Genomic DNA, 16,505 nt, shown 5'->3' with positions numbered 1-16,505 from the left:
ACATGAGTCTGCTTTGAGAAGCACCCAAGGGACAAACCTGAAAGAATTCTGGATACGACCAAGTCTGTGTAGCTTTTCTTGTCCCCGGCTAAACTGATCAATGCCCCATATGCATTTTTGTTTGTTTTAAGAACACCAGGTCCCTTTCCTGAAAATCCATTATCACCATTTTCAATTACAAATTCTTCTGTGGTTATCTAAGGTTTCTCTCCTCCAAAAGAATGGATACTAGGATGATGTCTCTTTTTGTTAACTATTGTATTCCTGAGACCTGGCATCTAGTCAGTTCTTACTAGAGATTTATTGAATAAATGAATGAACCACCTGATTTATTTGGCAATCAAAACCCACTGGATAGTACCAATGGACTTTTCTAGACTGCTACATATTCAATTATTACATGTAGAATATGTTTGTGTAAATTCATTGAGGGCTTACTGTGTGTCGAGTACTGAGCAAAGCATTTTATTGAATTAACTCATTGATTCTTGACAAAAATCCTGTGAAAATATATGTCACTATTGTCCCTGTTTACAGATGGGAAAACTGAAGCTTAACAAGGTCCCAGAGCTACTTAGAAAGAGTTGAGATTTGAACCCAGGGCTACCTGATTCCAAAGACTGTAGACTGTACTGTAGGTGATATTTTTTTCTCTAGAAGTCTATATATAAGACCTACCTCACAAATCCTTGGTAAAGATTAAGTGGAATAATGTTTGTAAAGGTCTTAGCATGGGGCCTGACTTACAGTAGGCACTAGATCAATATGCTAAGTCGCTTCAGTCGTGTCCGACTCTGTGCGACCCCATAGACGGCAGCCCACCAGGCTCCCCCATCCCTGGGATTCTCCAGGCAAGAACACTGGAGTGGGTTGCCATTTCCTTCTCCAAGGCACTAGATCGATAGCATCTATTAATAGTAATGTTACTATTATTTCTAGAAATTTATTTAAAACAGTAGTTAATTTTCTTATATCACTATTAACTTGTTCGGAAATGTTTGCGCTATTTGTAATGAAAAGCTTAGGCTGAATCGATTAGAAACCAGAGCAGGTTGTAAGGAGTGTTTTTAGCATATGATTTACAACAGCGTTGCAGCAAGCTACTGAAGACCTTCTTTCCATTCCAAAAATACCAAACAGCCAAGAACACCTCCTTCTTGCAACCAGATTTTGAAATCAGTTGTCTATGACTGAGCTATAGGGAGGAATGCAGGAGATCTTTTTCTTTATTTATTTTCTTTTCATAAGAAACGTTTGAAACAAGAAGAAGCAGGAAGCCTCAGTTCCACATCTGAGCAACCGCAAATTGATGGATAAAGTTCTCTGGGAACAGACTGAAAAAGTACAGTATGTCAATCATAATCAAATTTAACTTAAGAGAAAAAGAAATGAAATCCTACACTGATTCTCCAGCATAAGCCAGATTCTTCGCACGTGAAACCAGATGACTGATTGCTACCTACCTTCCATAATAGAACATCCCCACCCTCTGCAGCTTTCTTTCTGTGCAGTTCTGATTAGCTGACAGTGTGGCGATAGTGTATTGACACAGCAGTAATGTAAAATGACCCAGATAGTGCAGAGCAGGCAAAGATGTAAACCACCAGTGGGCCAAGAACAGGTCTTTGGCTGGTGTGGAGCCTGCTGGGCTATAGTCCAAAGGGTCACAAAGAGTCATCCATGACTGCAACACACACACACACACACACCATTTTTAGAACAGAACCCAGCCCACAGTGGGAAAATAATAAGTATTGAACAGATGATTCAAAGAAGGGACAAGTAAAATGAAGGACAAATGAATGAATCCATTGAATTTGGAGTTAGAGCTGAGTTTGGGGCCCAATTCCTCTAATTACTCACCTTCTCTAAGCTTCTTCATCTGTAAAATGGAAAAGCTGATGCTACTTCATAAGGTTGTAGTAAGACTGAACTGAGGTGAAATGTGTGAAGCACATCAACAGCATGCCCGATACATGGTGAGCCCCGCATCAAAGCTGGTTTGGAATATAATCAGGTTCCGCTTCCAGTAAGAAACACAGACTTTGAAGCTCAACAAACCATAGTGGCAAGCAAAACTTAGCCAACTTAGTGACTGTGAGATCTCTAGCTACTTACTTGATCTCTCAGAACCTCAGTTTTCTCATTTGTCAAGTGGAGTCAATAATAGCCACCTTTAAGTGTTATTATGAGAACTAAATGTGTTTTACATGGGATACACAGTGTCTGGTACATAGTAACTGTTCTCTAAATGATAGCCATAAGTATGAATACTGCAACTTAATTTTTATTATGAGTAAATAAAATTGTTGACCTTTAAAAGCAACAGAGTGCTTTTATAATAGATTAGGAACACAGATTCTGGACCCAGACTCCTTGGGTCTGAATCTTGGCTCTGCATATTTCAAGCTGGGTTTAGGTAATGTATCCCATCTGTAAAATGGGACTCCTTGTGTCATCCCATTTCACCAGCCACCATCTTGGCACATGTCTTGAGAACAGAGGGGTCACGTCAAACTTTGCCCCTACGCTGAAGCTGAAGTGTAGCTCCCATTCGGCAGGGCTGTTCTGTGGTCCGTCTCTTCCCTTGACTGCCAGTTTCGAAAGCCTAAGGCTCCCTTTGGTCATTGGTCTGCCTTCAGACCTCCATCAGACCACTGAGGCAATATTTCAGTCCATCATATCAGTCCACGTAAGAAATCCTATAGGCCAGGACGGATGCAAAAGGCATGCTGGCCTTGTAAAAGCAAAGCTAAAAAATGACTTCCAGTGCCATCTCAGGCTCAAGTTCCAAGAAAAGTTGTGACGTCAGTGACCCAAAACAAAACAGAGGGCATCACTGTCAGTGGAGCCTGAATGTAAATGTGCTTCCACTTGTTAACTGTAGACTGGAGTTAAACTGTCCCATTGCACATTAACTGTTGAACACTTGAAATGTGGCTGACACCAAAGTAAGATGTACTGTAGGTATCCATTACGCACCAGATTTCAAAGACTTAATACCAAAAAAAGTAAAATGTCTTATCTATAATTTTATAATATATGAAATGATAATATTTTAAAATATTGAGCTATATTATATTAATACATATAATGTTTTACTATAATTGCACCAATCTCTTTTTGCTTTTTTTTTAAAAAATGTGGTCATTATTAAACATAAAATTACATATGTGACTCCCAACTCTGGCTCATGTTCTATTTCTATGAGACAGCACTGGGTTAGAATCTCAGTGTTTCCAGCCCAGGATGGGGCCGTGAAGTTCTTTCAAAACCTCAGGCATTCTCTGCCCCACTTCTGTCATGTGGGCCACAAGTTATTGACTGTTGTTCTTTAAATTAAATTATTTTTTAACTTCAGTAAAATCTATTTTTGAAGAAAACTCTGTACCACTCCTGAATATAGAAGTCTAGTGTTATTTGACATAATTAGAAGATAAACCCAGAAATGGAAAATAAAGAGTACTGTATTCCAGCCAAGTACCATTGTTTGCCTGAAGGCTCTGAGCCTGGGGCCAATTTTCTTTGATAGGTGGATATTAAGTTTATTAAATAGGCATTAGAGACATATTAGCAGCCATCTGAGACTTTCTCCTTTACTATCCATATAGAAAGAGAATTGTGAAGGAGAAATCATTTTTTTCTTTGTAACTTAATTTCTTGCTATGTCTGTGATCCCACAGTTAGGTAGCCGAAACTTTAGAACAGCTGGACAGAATGGAAAGCAGCCCGAATTCAAATCTCAGTTACTTATGACAATTTGGACACAATTTGGACAATTTAACCTCCTTGGATCTGTAAATGAGTATAATTATCTTCACCATCCCTCAGTGATTATGTAGATCAAATGATCTTCTGCCATGAGTGAAAGTCGCTCAGTCATGTCCGACTCTTTGTGACCCTATAATACTGGAGTGGGTAGCCTTTCCCTTCTCCAGGGGATCTTCCCAACCCTGGGATCGAACCCAGATCTCCCGGATTGTGGGCGGGAGATGGTAAAGTTGGATTCTTTACCAACTGAGCCACAAGCATCTTCTGCCATAGCATGTTAAAAACTAGACATTCTCCAGAAGTCAGATGTCATTTTTATTAGTGTTTCAAATGAAATAATGAAATAAACCTGTGAGAGAACAGAAGGTTATCCTATTCAGCCTGCCACTCGGCAATTGTCTCTTCAAAGACAAGTCCAGAGCTCTTCCTTGAACGGAGCTTCTCTCATGCTGTTTGATTTTTGTGTTTCCTAATTCACAGCTTCATTCTGGGGCTCCTGAAAGCTGACTTAGAAAAGTGAATCCAGCTACACTGAGGATGAGGATGACTCACTGGATTGCCCAGTTTCTAGTGTAGACTCTCGATGTAGGTGTCAGCCATGGCGAAAAGAGCAAAGCTATCAAATAGGATAGATAAGTCATTGGAGTTGACATATTGTGAATATTTGCTAACAGAAGTGTGAAATTGACTATGTTTACCAATATCCAGTGGAGCTGCAGTGTGCCATCAGCAGGGAGAAATGGAGATAGGTTTTTGTTGTTGATTGTTGTTTTGTCCCTAAGTCATATCCAACTCTTTGCAACCCCGTAGACTTTACCCACCAGGCTCCTCAGTCCTTGGGATTCTCCCGGCAGGAATACTGGAGTGAGTTGCTGTTTCCTCCTCCAGGGGATCTTCCCAACCCAGGGTTCAAACCGGCATTTCCTGTGTTGCAGGACGATTCTTTACCACTGAGCCGCCAGACAGGTTTACCTGGTTCTAAAAGACCAAGTTTTCTGTCACCAAAGATGACTCCCTCTTGTATTCCCCAGACTGATCCAGGACAAGCATCTTTAATATATTTAACTACATTCTAGTAAAAATGAGCTTGCAAACAGTAAATTAGGAGAGCTGGGGGCAACAAAAGCACACTCAACCAACAAAATGGAAACAAACCACCCAGGCAGCATGAAGCCAGGCTGCTCCCTCTGCTGAGGAAGCTGTTTTCTTGGATCAGTGAGCAGATTCTTAACACATACTGCAGAAACACAACCACAAAGCGTGTCGGTGTTCTTTTGGAACAGTGAGAACAAAATTTACAAACCACTTAATGGACCATGGGCACATCATTCAGCCTTCATGGTCACAGTTTCTTCGTCTACAGTATGGAGCTAGCAATGTCTGCTCTGGCTACTTTTTGGGGTCTTATGGGGGCCACATACATACATTGAGAGTTTTGGGGAAACATTAAAGCACCTTTTGAATGGCAGCCTCTCCTTTCTATGAGAGGAAATAGAACAAGCAAACCTGGCAGAAGATAGCTTTTATGTGCATCCTGGTAACTTAACGGTAAATGTTACAAATTTATGTCTTGAGTTTCTTCCATGCATACTTTATCTCTGTTAGGTAAACAAGGTGTAGCATTTGTGAAAACTGGGTCCTCACCTGCACCGTCAGAAGAAAGTCATTTCTCAAGTAGGAGGCGTTTTTCTCTCCCGGCACAGAAGGTTATTTTAGGCGGACCATTAACATGGCATTAAGTAAGATGAGTGAAAAGTTGCTTCATATTTAGTTTAAGCCTTCTAATTAGGTCATGCTAGCATTTCTTTAATATCCTTTTAACACTCATGAATCTCCTTTTTAACAGAGATCCTAGATCCCAAAGCCTTGTGCAAACATCCCCAGATAGAATTTGAAGTGTTTTCACTGTATAGCCTTTTTGTTTGCAGTTTTCTTCTATCTGTAACAGGTTGGTTGGTTTAACATTTATTGGACACATATAATTTCCTTCTAAGATAACCTTATTTATGTAAAAAGGGTAATTTGCTGTAAAGGAAATGTTGAACAATAACACAAGAGGTATGCACTTAAAATCAGAATTGTTCAGGTAGTACCAAATGACTGAAACTTAGAGAGCATCAAGTAAGATAGCTATCTACCTAAAATACACTAACGAAAGCTCACGATATGGCATAGTAGTCAAGGGAGGCACTAGTTATAAGGAAAGCATTTGGCCTGTCTGTTCTTCAGTTTCCTCTCAAAAGCAGGGCTAGCCTAAGGACCTCAGCTACAAGGTTAATGATGTCTGCAAGTGCTTAGCAGAGTGCCTGGCATACAGGAAACACTCTGAATGTGGCAGCACACAGGTGACAGCAGGTTCCTAAGACAGCCAGTAGTTTGGGACAGCTTTTAATGCACCCTCTGCCCTCTCTACCATGTTCTGTGTCCAGGAGGTGACTTGCATGAATCACAGGGAGTTCTAGGCAGGTTTGGCCAATTGGAGTGAAACCATGGTTTAAGTCCGTTTCACCTACCTTCCTTAATCACCGTTATTAAGACTTACCTGTCCTCCAAGCAGAAGGAAACTGGAATCAGCAGTGTTTAGTTCCAACTGATCTGATGAAGACGGAATAGAACCCACAAACTTCAACTGGGTATGCGCCAGTGTCTGCTAGTTGACCTCTGACATCAGTGGGCCAGAAAAACTCCAAGCGCAGAGACCTGTTAAGCCTAGTTTTGCCTGCACAGAACGAGGATTTTTGCACCTTCTTTCAATCACCTTTCCCCACACTTGCTTTGCCTAAACCCACTCTGCTGCCTTACCCATAAATATCTCACCCCTTGCCCTCTGGCAGGCAAATGTGAGATTTGTTTTCCCATCTTCTCACTTGACTCTCTTGCAAAAAAATCTTTTCTTGCTGCCCTCCTAGGCTTGTCAGGATTTTGGCTTGCTGAGCATTGAGCAAAATGAACCTGGTTCAGTAGATTAAAGCAGTAGTCCCCAACCTTTTTGGCATCAGGGATTGATTTCATGGAAGACAGTTTTTCCTCTGGGAGGGGAGAAGGGATGGGGGAGGGGAGGGGAGGAGGGATGGGGAGGAGGAGGAGAGATGGTGGTGTGGGGTGGGGGCAGGGAAGATTTCGGGATGATTCAAGTGCATTACATTTATTGTGCACTTTATTTCTATTATTATTACATCAGCTCCACCTCAGATCATCAGCTGTCAGATTCTGGAGTTTGGAGATCCCTGGATTAAAAGATGAGAAGAAAGTGGGGGTCAGGTTTGCTCCCAAATCTCTCTATGAATGAAGCTTCAAACTTAGATTACACCCGAAGTCCAAAAAATGTTCAGGCTAATTGATACTCGAGCTAGAATTTTGAAATAGTCTCCCAATTGTCACACTTTGCTTAGTTATAGAAAACCCGACTTGAGGCTGCTTTTTTAATTTTTAATAGAAAAACTCAATTCTAATGACTTTTTTTGTTTGGTCTAATTATAAATCCTGGTACAAATAGGGCACTTGAAGTTTCTGTCTGGGAGAGCTATTGATGCAATCAATCAGTGCCTTGATCACATTGCCATGCTCTTTTTATTTTATCTAATTATAAAATATGTTTAAAAACATACAAGCTTACATACCACCTGGTAAACTCCTATATAAAAGTTTATAGAGCCAAACTGGGACCATTTTGTATGTTCATTTACTCTTTCTTTCTTTCATTTTCTCAGCAAATGTTGCTGACACCTCTTCTGCCAAGACCCAACAATAGACAAGGTAGACAAAGTACCCGCCCTCATGCAGCTGACATCTTATTGTGGGAAATAGGCAGACGTGCACGTTTTCACTTCTCACAACCATCCAATAAGACAGATACTGTCATTCTCCCAATTTACAATTTTACAGGGCAAAATTCAGGCTTCAAGTAAGTCAAAACATCAGGATTCAGTCCCAGGTCAATCTGAAGACAGACTCTGAGCTTTTAATTAGTATTGAGATACTTTATACAATATACTGATCCCTGTTTATGAAATGGTACTGGGGGGAAAGGGTTGGGTTAAGTCCCCAAAATAACTCCAAGGACATAGGTCCTGACTTCAGTCAAAAAGTTTATATCGAAAGGGATTCATTACTACTTTTTTAACTGTCTTAATGCACTTGTTTTAAATTAAAATATAAATGTTCCTGGGACTTCTCTGGTGGTCCAGTGGCTAAGACTTGTGCTCCCAGCGCAGGGGCCCAGCTTCCATCCAGGTCAGGAAAGTAGATCCCACACACTGCATCTAAAAGTTCGCATACCACAACTAAGAGCCTGCACAGTCAAATAAAACTTTTTTGTAAAGAAAGAAGATTAAAAAAAAAAAAAAAAAGCCGAGTATTCCTTAAAGCAGACATGAAAAGCTATATAGAATAGTCAAGCTCTCAGGTTCTGGAAGCAGACAGCCAAGCTTAGAATCCTGGCTCCCCCACTTATTAACTCTTGACTCTGAGGATTTTATTTAGCTTTATGGGCCTCAGTTTCCTCAACTGTAAAATGAGGACAGAATTAGCATCTATTTCATAGGTGTGTTGTCAGGATTAAATGAATTAATACATGTACACTTGGAATTAATACATCTAAACTTGGAATCACATGATAACTGCTCAGTAAATTTTAGGTAGTATTACTGTTATTTTAATATACAAGTCTAAAAACTTTATTATTTTCTATAATTTCCAACAGAGTTTTCACATGACTCGGTTCTTCAGCATTTCCCTATCCTGACAGCCTTTTTAAAAGTCTATTTCTTGCAGAGCACAGGGAGCTCACCTTGGTGCTCTGTGGTGACCTAGACTGGTGGGATGAGATGGGGGTAGGAGGTTCAAGAGGGACGGAATATATGTATACATATAGCTGATTCACTTCACTGTACAGCAGAAACTAACGCAACATTGTAAAGCAATTATACTCCAATAAAACTCCATTTCTGTTTATGATGAGCATAATGCCAACTACTGTCTTGGAATTACAGAGTGTCTATGACCACTAATAAATATGTAATCTCAAGAGAGCAAAGTCCATATTTTACATTTGTAAACCCTTGTAAGACCTGGTGCATGACTCAAAAATTATTGTCTGAATAAATGGAGGTGTAATTGAATAAAGGTACCAGATTGAACATGAATAGAAGTTGTATTTGATACAGTCAATTTGGCTTTTTTATTTATAACCTTTCCTCCAATTTCTAATTCAAACCCCAACCCTTGAATTTCTCTATTCCAAATGTTCTTTCTGATTTGAAGCAGCTATAGATACTGTATTTGTTTGCCTTTTTGTTTATACCCCCATCTCTTTCCAGAAACAACTTCAAATTACTTAGAACGACATTGAAACTCAGGATGAAATTAATTAAAAATGAGAAGGAAAGAAGACAGGAAAGGCAGGATGGGTATATAAAACACAGTTCGGAATAGGGTTAAAATAGCCAGGCTTTTTTTTTTTTAAAAGCACATTATAAGTGGGTAACGAATTGGCCCTAAGTTTTCTAAAGGCAACATGAAATGGTCAATTGGTGAGTTACATAATTTACAATGACCCCTGGATGGAAAGAGACCAGATGTTCAGAAGATTCAGTCTTAGCAGTGGACCCTCTCCAAAAGTCACACCTAACAAATATCCACAATAGCATCTTTAGAGTGTAAGTGCTCCTCAGGATCTTGATGGAAAGTAAATCAGTCACAGCATGAGGGAAGGCTAACCAGAGTAAGTGATAGCACCATGGCCTCGGATAGGAAAGAAACGGGTTTGCTACTTGAGGCATTTATCATTTAAAACAATTCCTGTTGCTATATTAAATATACTGTTTTCCTTCGCAGATCAGTGTTTTGTTATCTAGGTAAATAGGATGCAACATCTTTCTAGTAGTCAAACATAAATACAGTAAATCTGAGCAATTGTCTCATGTTAGAAAATGATCTGCTGAAGTCTTGGGAGTGCTTCCCAGTCCCACCCTCTTCAGAAAAGGAGGGTGACAAGGAAGGTTATGACAAGTAGCCCCCCCATCATCAGAAACACAGTAATCATTCATTAATGTTGCTATTATTATTTATTTTCTAGAAATATAAATGAATATCACAAAAATATTATTCATTTCTCAACATGGTTCCAGTGCTATGGGATCTTGGAATTTTTCAAAAGGCAAACCAATTGATTTGTTTCCAGAACTCACTTTTCTCTTCCTATTTTATCTTTCTGTTTGTTCCTGTAGGACTTCATCGTCACTGTAGTCTTTTCGTTCTTGTGGTTGGTGGGTTCATCAGCTTGGGCAAAAGGACTGTCTGATGTCAAGGTCGCTACAGATCCCAAAGAAGTATTGTTACTGATGTCAGCTTGCAAACAGCCATCCAACAAATGCACAGCTGTCCACAGTCCTGTGATGTCCAGCCTAAACACTTCTGTGGTATGTTTCCCTCTCAGATCTTTGTTTGCTAATCATGGGAATCAGAAAAGTGTCCCAGGAGTCATCTGGGAAATGTCTGCCTCTGAATGGAGTCCTGTCTAAAAGGTGATAGTTCACCCTATGGGCTAGATGATCCTTTGGCCTTCAAGTTTTCTATTGTCAGAACCCGTAGACTTTAATTTGTCCAATTACAGAGTTCTTAACAAGAGCCCTGCAGGTTCGGGCAGCTTTTGCTTGGATGACGGTCAAGTCAGAATTCTAAGGCAGAAGCGGATATAAAATCTGAACTTTAAGACTGAAGTCTGCCAGAAGTTAAAAGGAATATTTGATAGAAGCCACACATAGATTATACCCAGTTGATTGTCTAGAGAAAAATACTCAGACACAGTAGGGTACAGATAGAAATCAGAGAATAAAAAATACCTATAATACTTATGGTAATTTTTTAATCTTCTCCATGCTCTTGGTTTAGTTGCTTGATAACTTCAGAAAAGCAGAGCTATATTAGTTGAACAAAGTCCAGTATTATCATCAAGTATATGACTCTTGCCAGGAGATAGGACATCTGACAGATAGCAGAGCCACTAAATTGGATTCTTATTTCATGAGTGTAAGAACTTGTGTTATTCCAAAGAAGGAAACTATATCTGAGAGACAGAAGCTATAATGACAGCAAAAATTAGTAGTTACAAAGAATAGAAGGGCCAGCAGTGTTCAACGAAAGATTGACATTCTTTAGCAACCTTTAAAAAATAATTCTCTTTCCTTCAAGGTTAACTTATATTTCTACAGCTTTCTGGAATTTAAGAAGGCATATGAAAAGGGGAAAAAGATTGGCTCATCGGCTGCTGATGATTTGACTGTGAATCTTGCCTTAGTAATAAGATAATAACATTGAAATAAACTATTATTAGGATCTTACAGTAATGTTTACTTATTTCTAGCCACACCTGTGAATGAATACTTTGAGGTATATGTTAAAATATATTCTACTGCTTCTATAGTTTGTTTACAGGCAGTGCTTAATGAAAATGATTATAACCCTGATCTCAGAATCTAAGAGAGAGCAAAGATGAAGTCGTTCAGTATGTTTGTTAGTTCTTTTAGTAAATGATGACATCCTCCATAGTCCATTTAATCCCGCTTCTGATGTCTCTTCCAACAAGGCGTTGGAAGTTTTGAATGAGAAACAATGTGATATATGTCTTAAAAACCAAAAGAATAATGGATAGAAAGCAGATCATGTCGCGTGTGTGGAGGGATGGGTCTGGTGCTATTGTATGTTATCCATAAGTTATCCATGTCAGTGTTCTCCAGTTCCTCGTGGCAGAAAACTCCAGCTAAACTGGCTAAACCGAAACAATCTCCTGATCTGTAAAGTCTGTTCTTCGTAGCCCAATTCTGGTACCAGAATCTATATGAGGTGTAATGATTGGGTTGCAAGGAACAGAAAGTGAGAGATCATCCAAAATTTCTACTTCTGTTTCTCCACCAATGCAATCTTGTTACGTCTTGTCAGATCATCTGAGTGTCCTCTCCCATTCTTTTCTCATGCTGTGTAGTCTCTTTCAGCCTCTCTTTCTGTTGTCCCACATCTAAGCTAGAATAAAAATACCGACTCTGATTTCAGTTGCAACAAAATGGCAAGGAAAGATTCCAGGGCCCATGTGCCCCTAAAATGTGCCAGCCAAGAAGTCTGTGATACCTCTGTGATGACAATAGAGTAAGACACCTATTGCAATAGTGCTCAATGTCTACCTCGATGATGTAAGAAGACATCACCGCTCCTTAAATAGTCCCATGGCAATGCCTTGTTTACATTCTTACTTTAAAGCTGCATTCCCCTGATTTCTAGGTTCTTTTCAGGCTTCCCTTTTTCAGAAATGAAGTAGCATCAGGGGAAAGAGAGTGATCAAGGAATAGAAAACAGATACAATTATAGTCCTGGATAGAACCATCCCTTCATATCTGAAAAGATTCCACAATAGTTTTTTCTACTCATATCAACCTATACTTTCAGAGGTGTAATATAATCAAGATCTCCCGCTTAAGGGAAAATACCCTAGGTATTGTACACATGGTTAAAAGGTCCTGTGTGTAAATTAGAGTTGTGTCAGTGATTACCTAATTCATTTTGATCATGCATCTATTATACTATAGATACCTTATTTATGTTTTGTATCTCCCTTAGCAAAGAGCATGGCACACAATGTTAAATAAATCTCAGTTAACATTAAAGGAAGAAAAAAGAATGAGATGGGGAGAGGGATGGAGGGAGGGATGGGAGGAGGGAGGGGTGGAGGGTGAGAGGGTGAGAGGAAGGTAAGGAAGCCTGGATAAACTGATTTTCAGTGAGATCTTTTAGGAGTCTAGCAGTGTCTTTTGTTTTGTTTCTTAAGGTTTGACTGTCCAATCATATTTTTAAAATAGTGCTGTCAGTTTATTTTATTTCATTTTTGGCCACACCACACGGCACTTGGGATCTTCATTCCCTGACCAGGAATTGAACCCACAACCCCCTGTAGTGGAAGCACTGGAAATGGGGAGTCCTAACTACTGGACTGCCAGAGAAGCCCCTAGATGCTCAGTTTTGATCTTGACACCTCAAGAACATGGCCTCACTATCAAAAAGCCTTGCTTCAGTTTATGTCTCAGGAAAAGTCAAACGAATACAATTCATGGAAATATTTTAGAAAGTGATTCAAAGCATAATTTACAGATCAGTGTCCAGTACTGTCTAGCTGCTTTACACATGCCCTGTTTGATCCTCACAACTATCCACCAAGGAAGGAATAATTGTCTTCATTTCATAGAATTTTATAAATGCTGAAGTTCAGAGGCTTACTGCCTTGTTCAAAGTCATAAAGCAAAAAGTTGCAGAGCTCAGGCCATTCAGATTCCAAAGACGGAGGAGATGGCTCCAAGGCTGAGATTCAGATAATATGCCCTGATCCACCTGCTGCTAAAATCATGAAGCTTGGAGCTGGTGTTCCAAGCTCCCAAGATCCCTTATCTTGACTCCCTAACCCACCACTTCCATCCCCAGGTCACTCTGTGGCGTCCCACCATCCAGCAATTAAGGGATAAATTACTCTGACACAGCAAGGAACTTCTGGAAGCCCACTCCAGAGCTGTGGCTGCTGCCCAAGTTCATTCTGATTGGTCAGCATCCTGCTGGAGTGACTACTCAATATAGTTTAATGTCATCACAGTTTTGTGTCACATACCCTCCTTGTCCGTTTCTAAGAGGGGGCTGTTAAAACTGGCTGTGCTTAATTTGCAGTCAACTGATCCACTTTGGAAGAGGCTGCAACACAACTGTTCTCTTTGGGCCTCTTACAATAGCAAACAGCTCAGTTTCCATAAACACTTAGGACCCAGGGAAGTGACACCCAGTCCTCTGGCTCACCAAGGGCATGCTTCTGGAGAGTGAGAGGAGTTTCCACAGGCAAGTCTCACATTCAGTTGTTGAGAAAACATTTCATGCTTCTCTGAAACCTGGACTTCAGAGTATTGTTTGGGCATTCACTTCTGACTGTGAGAGGCACAGAATATACAACTGTTCAAAGAAGCGCAACTTCTGTGTACACTGCCGTGCATGTGCTTGTCTGTGTACCACCTATACCGTTGCTTCCTCCATACTTTTTACGTTGACTCATTTTATTTCTGTCATTTCAGTAAATGGGAAAGTAATATCTCCAGCGTTAAAGTGTAGGTAACCGTATAAATTAATGGTCTATCATTAAAATGAAAATAACCCCATGTCCTCTAAAGATATTTTACACCATTTTACATCATTTGGGGAGATAGTGGTGGATTAGGTAGAGGCTCCCTGGTGGCTCAGACGGTAAAACGTCTGTCTGCAATGCGGGAGACCCGCGTTCGATCCCTGGGTTGGGAAGATCCCCTGGAGAAGGAAATGTCAATCCACTCCAGTACTATTGCCTGGAAAATCCCACGGACAGAGGAACCTGGTAGGCTACAGTCCATGGGGTCGCAAAGAGTCAGACATGACTAAGCGACTTCACTTGACTTCACTTCAGGTAGAGGCTCAGACTGTGGAGTCAGGTAGGACAGGTCTTATCCCTGGTCTGCTGCTAACCAGTCACGTGGCCATAAAAAAAAAGCTCCTTATCTTTGCTGAACCTGTGTTCGCATCTTTAATATGAGTGTAATAGCACCTTCCACGACTAAATGAATAGATACACATAAAGCCCTTCTGTTGTTGTCGTTCACTTACTAAGTTGTGTCCAACTCTTTGTGACCCCATGGACTGCAGCATGCCAGGCTTCCCTGTCCTTCACTATCTCATAAAGTTTGCTCACACTCATGTCCACAGAGTCAGTGATGCCATCCAACCATCTCATCCTTTGTCTGCCTAACACATAGTAAGCTTTCATGAAAAGTCATATATTCTAAACGAAACAGTGACTTCAACACCAGAAACTGGAAGAAGCCTCTGCATGGAGGTGAAAAGTGACCTTTTGCGTTTGAGGGATTTTTCTGCAATTGAGATTTTTCTGAGCTTTCTCTCCAGTCTATCCACTCACTTGCTTTGATCCTCCTTCAGGTCTTTGGATTCTTGAACTTTATCCTCTGGGCTGGAAACATCTGGTTTGTTTTCAAGGAGACCGGCTGGCATTCCTCGAGCCAGAGATATCTTTCAGACCCCATGGAGAAGCACTCCAGTAGCTACAGCCAAGGCGGGTACAACCAAGACAGCTATGGGTCGAGCAGTGGGTACAACCAGCAGGCGAGTTTGGGGCCATCCTCAGATGAGTTTGGCCAACAGTCTGCTGCCCCTGCTTCTTTTACCAATCAGATGTAACAGGGTAGTTTTGGCATTCTTCTGAAGATCGTTTCTCCCCATTCTATGTCAGTACCAGGAGAATTTTTTAAGAGTTTCAATCAATTATTAATGTGGAGAGTGTTGAATGTAAATCAGAGATCTGTTGTCCTCATTAAAGCAGAAAGGCCTGGATCGTAATAAATGGCACTTAAAGATGACATGAGGAGATATATTATTCATTACAGATGGCTAATTGGAGAGTACCTTGTTATATACACATACTTTTATGGTTGTTTTGTATGTGTGTTGAGATAGTGGAACCATTTTGTAGCTTAAAGTCTCTAGTATGTAATATGCATAAAGTAAATTAAATAGCATTAAATTTTCTTATGCTTTTTGATGTGAAAGATGTTTTAATGATTTCTCTAAGATAATTTGGCGTATCACAGTGTGCATGTATTATTTTTTAGTTGCAGGCCCTGTAGGATTGTGAAGTCTCTAAGTATTGGTTTCAGACAATTACTCTGTATTTTTTTTTAATTTGATGAATCAATGCTTATATGATTTAATGCATGAAAGCATTTTCTCACAAAATGAACATTTGAACTGTATGAAAATTTTCCAGTTTGCATCACAAATTTGTTAAATGGACGTTTAAAGAAATATATTCACTACATTGTATATTTGCAGGTTCGTCTCTCTGGGTTTATCTAACCCTGAATTCATTGTAAGGTTCGGAGTTTTTTTCCTCTCTGATTAGTAGATATTCAGTGTTATAGATGGTAATTGCCTGATATTTATTCTATTTAGTTAGCTAAATATTTACATTCTTGTAACTTTCTATGGTGTTTTGTGGCTTTTATCCTATGGGCCATGAACAATGGGCCCAATAGCTGTGAGTGTTGGTGGAGTGTTCTTTCCTTACAATGATGGAGATGTGGGCGTCAGATACCACAGTCAAGATATTGTGCTGACATATTAGTTTATCAAGGATATTCTGGAGAACCTAGACCACCAGCTAAATGTTTAAATCCTATTTATTTGTAAATTTAATTAAGTCCTAGATCCAATTACTAAAAATTCTCAAGTCTCAGCTCAACTTACAAAGTCCGATTTTGTATGTTACCCATAAATTAAAAATGACTTCCATGAAGCAGTCTGTCATCTCATTAAATATTCCACAGGATGTATGCATTATCAATCTTTGCCTCTTTGTTTTAACTCAATGGAAACACTAAGGCCCCACAGTGAACACAAGCTGAGCCTCTGTATCTCCAGATAAAAGTCGTTATCGATGTATAAACTCATTGTGTGATCTGTGATGTTGGAAACATTTTAGTCCAAAAGAGCCGTGTGTCCTAGATGATTTCTGTAAACTGTTTCTGGATCCTGTTGGATAAATCTGTATGTGATATCTCTTTGACCTTAATAAAGTTATTGCGTACAATGCTGGCTGGAAAATGGAGAATTACAGCAGTAGAACCCCCTGAACTTGAACAATAAGAGAACAAAGGGTAAATGCACAG

The 16,505-nt window shown here is 39.8% G+C and overlaps 1 protein-coding gene across 1 annotated transcript in view; it reads left to right on the top strand.

Moving 5' to 3' along the window:
• The window catches only part of SYNPR (synaptoporin), a 294,771-nt gene extending 279,753 nt beyond the window's left edge, over positions 1-15,018 (top strand). Inside the window, exons 5-6 of the mRNA XM_068983000.1 lie at positions 9,999-10,190; positions 14,761-15,018. Of these exons, the coding sequence (XP_068839101.1) occupies positions 9,999-10,190; positions 14,761-15,018 (450 nt within the window). The remainder of the gene's footprint in view (positions 1-9,998; positions 10,191-14,760) is intronic.
• The last annotated feature ends 1,487 nt before the right edge of the window (positions 15,019-16,505 follow it).

Source organism: Capricornis sumatraensis, chromosome 10 (assembly GCF_032405125.1).
Source record: "Capricornis sumatraensis isolate serow.1 chromosome 10, serow.2, whole genome shotgun sequence".
In the NCBI taxonomy this organism is placed as follows: Eukaryota; Metazoa; Chordata; class Mammalia; order Artiodactyla; family Bovidae; genus Capricornis; species Capricornis sumatraensis.
The sequence above is the reverse complement of the archived record's forward strand: the minus strand, read 5'-3'. Positions and strand labels throughout refer to the sequence as shown.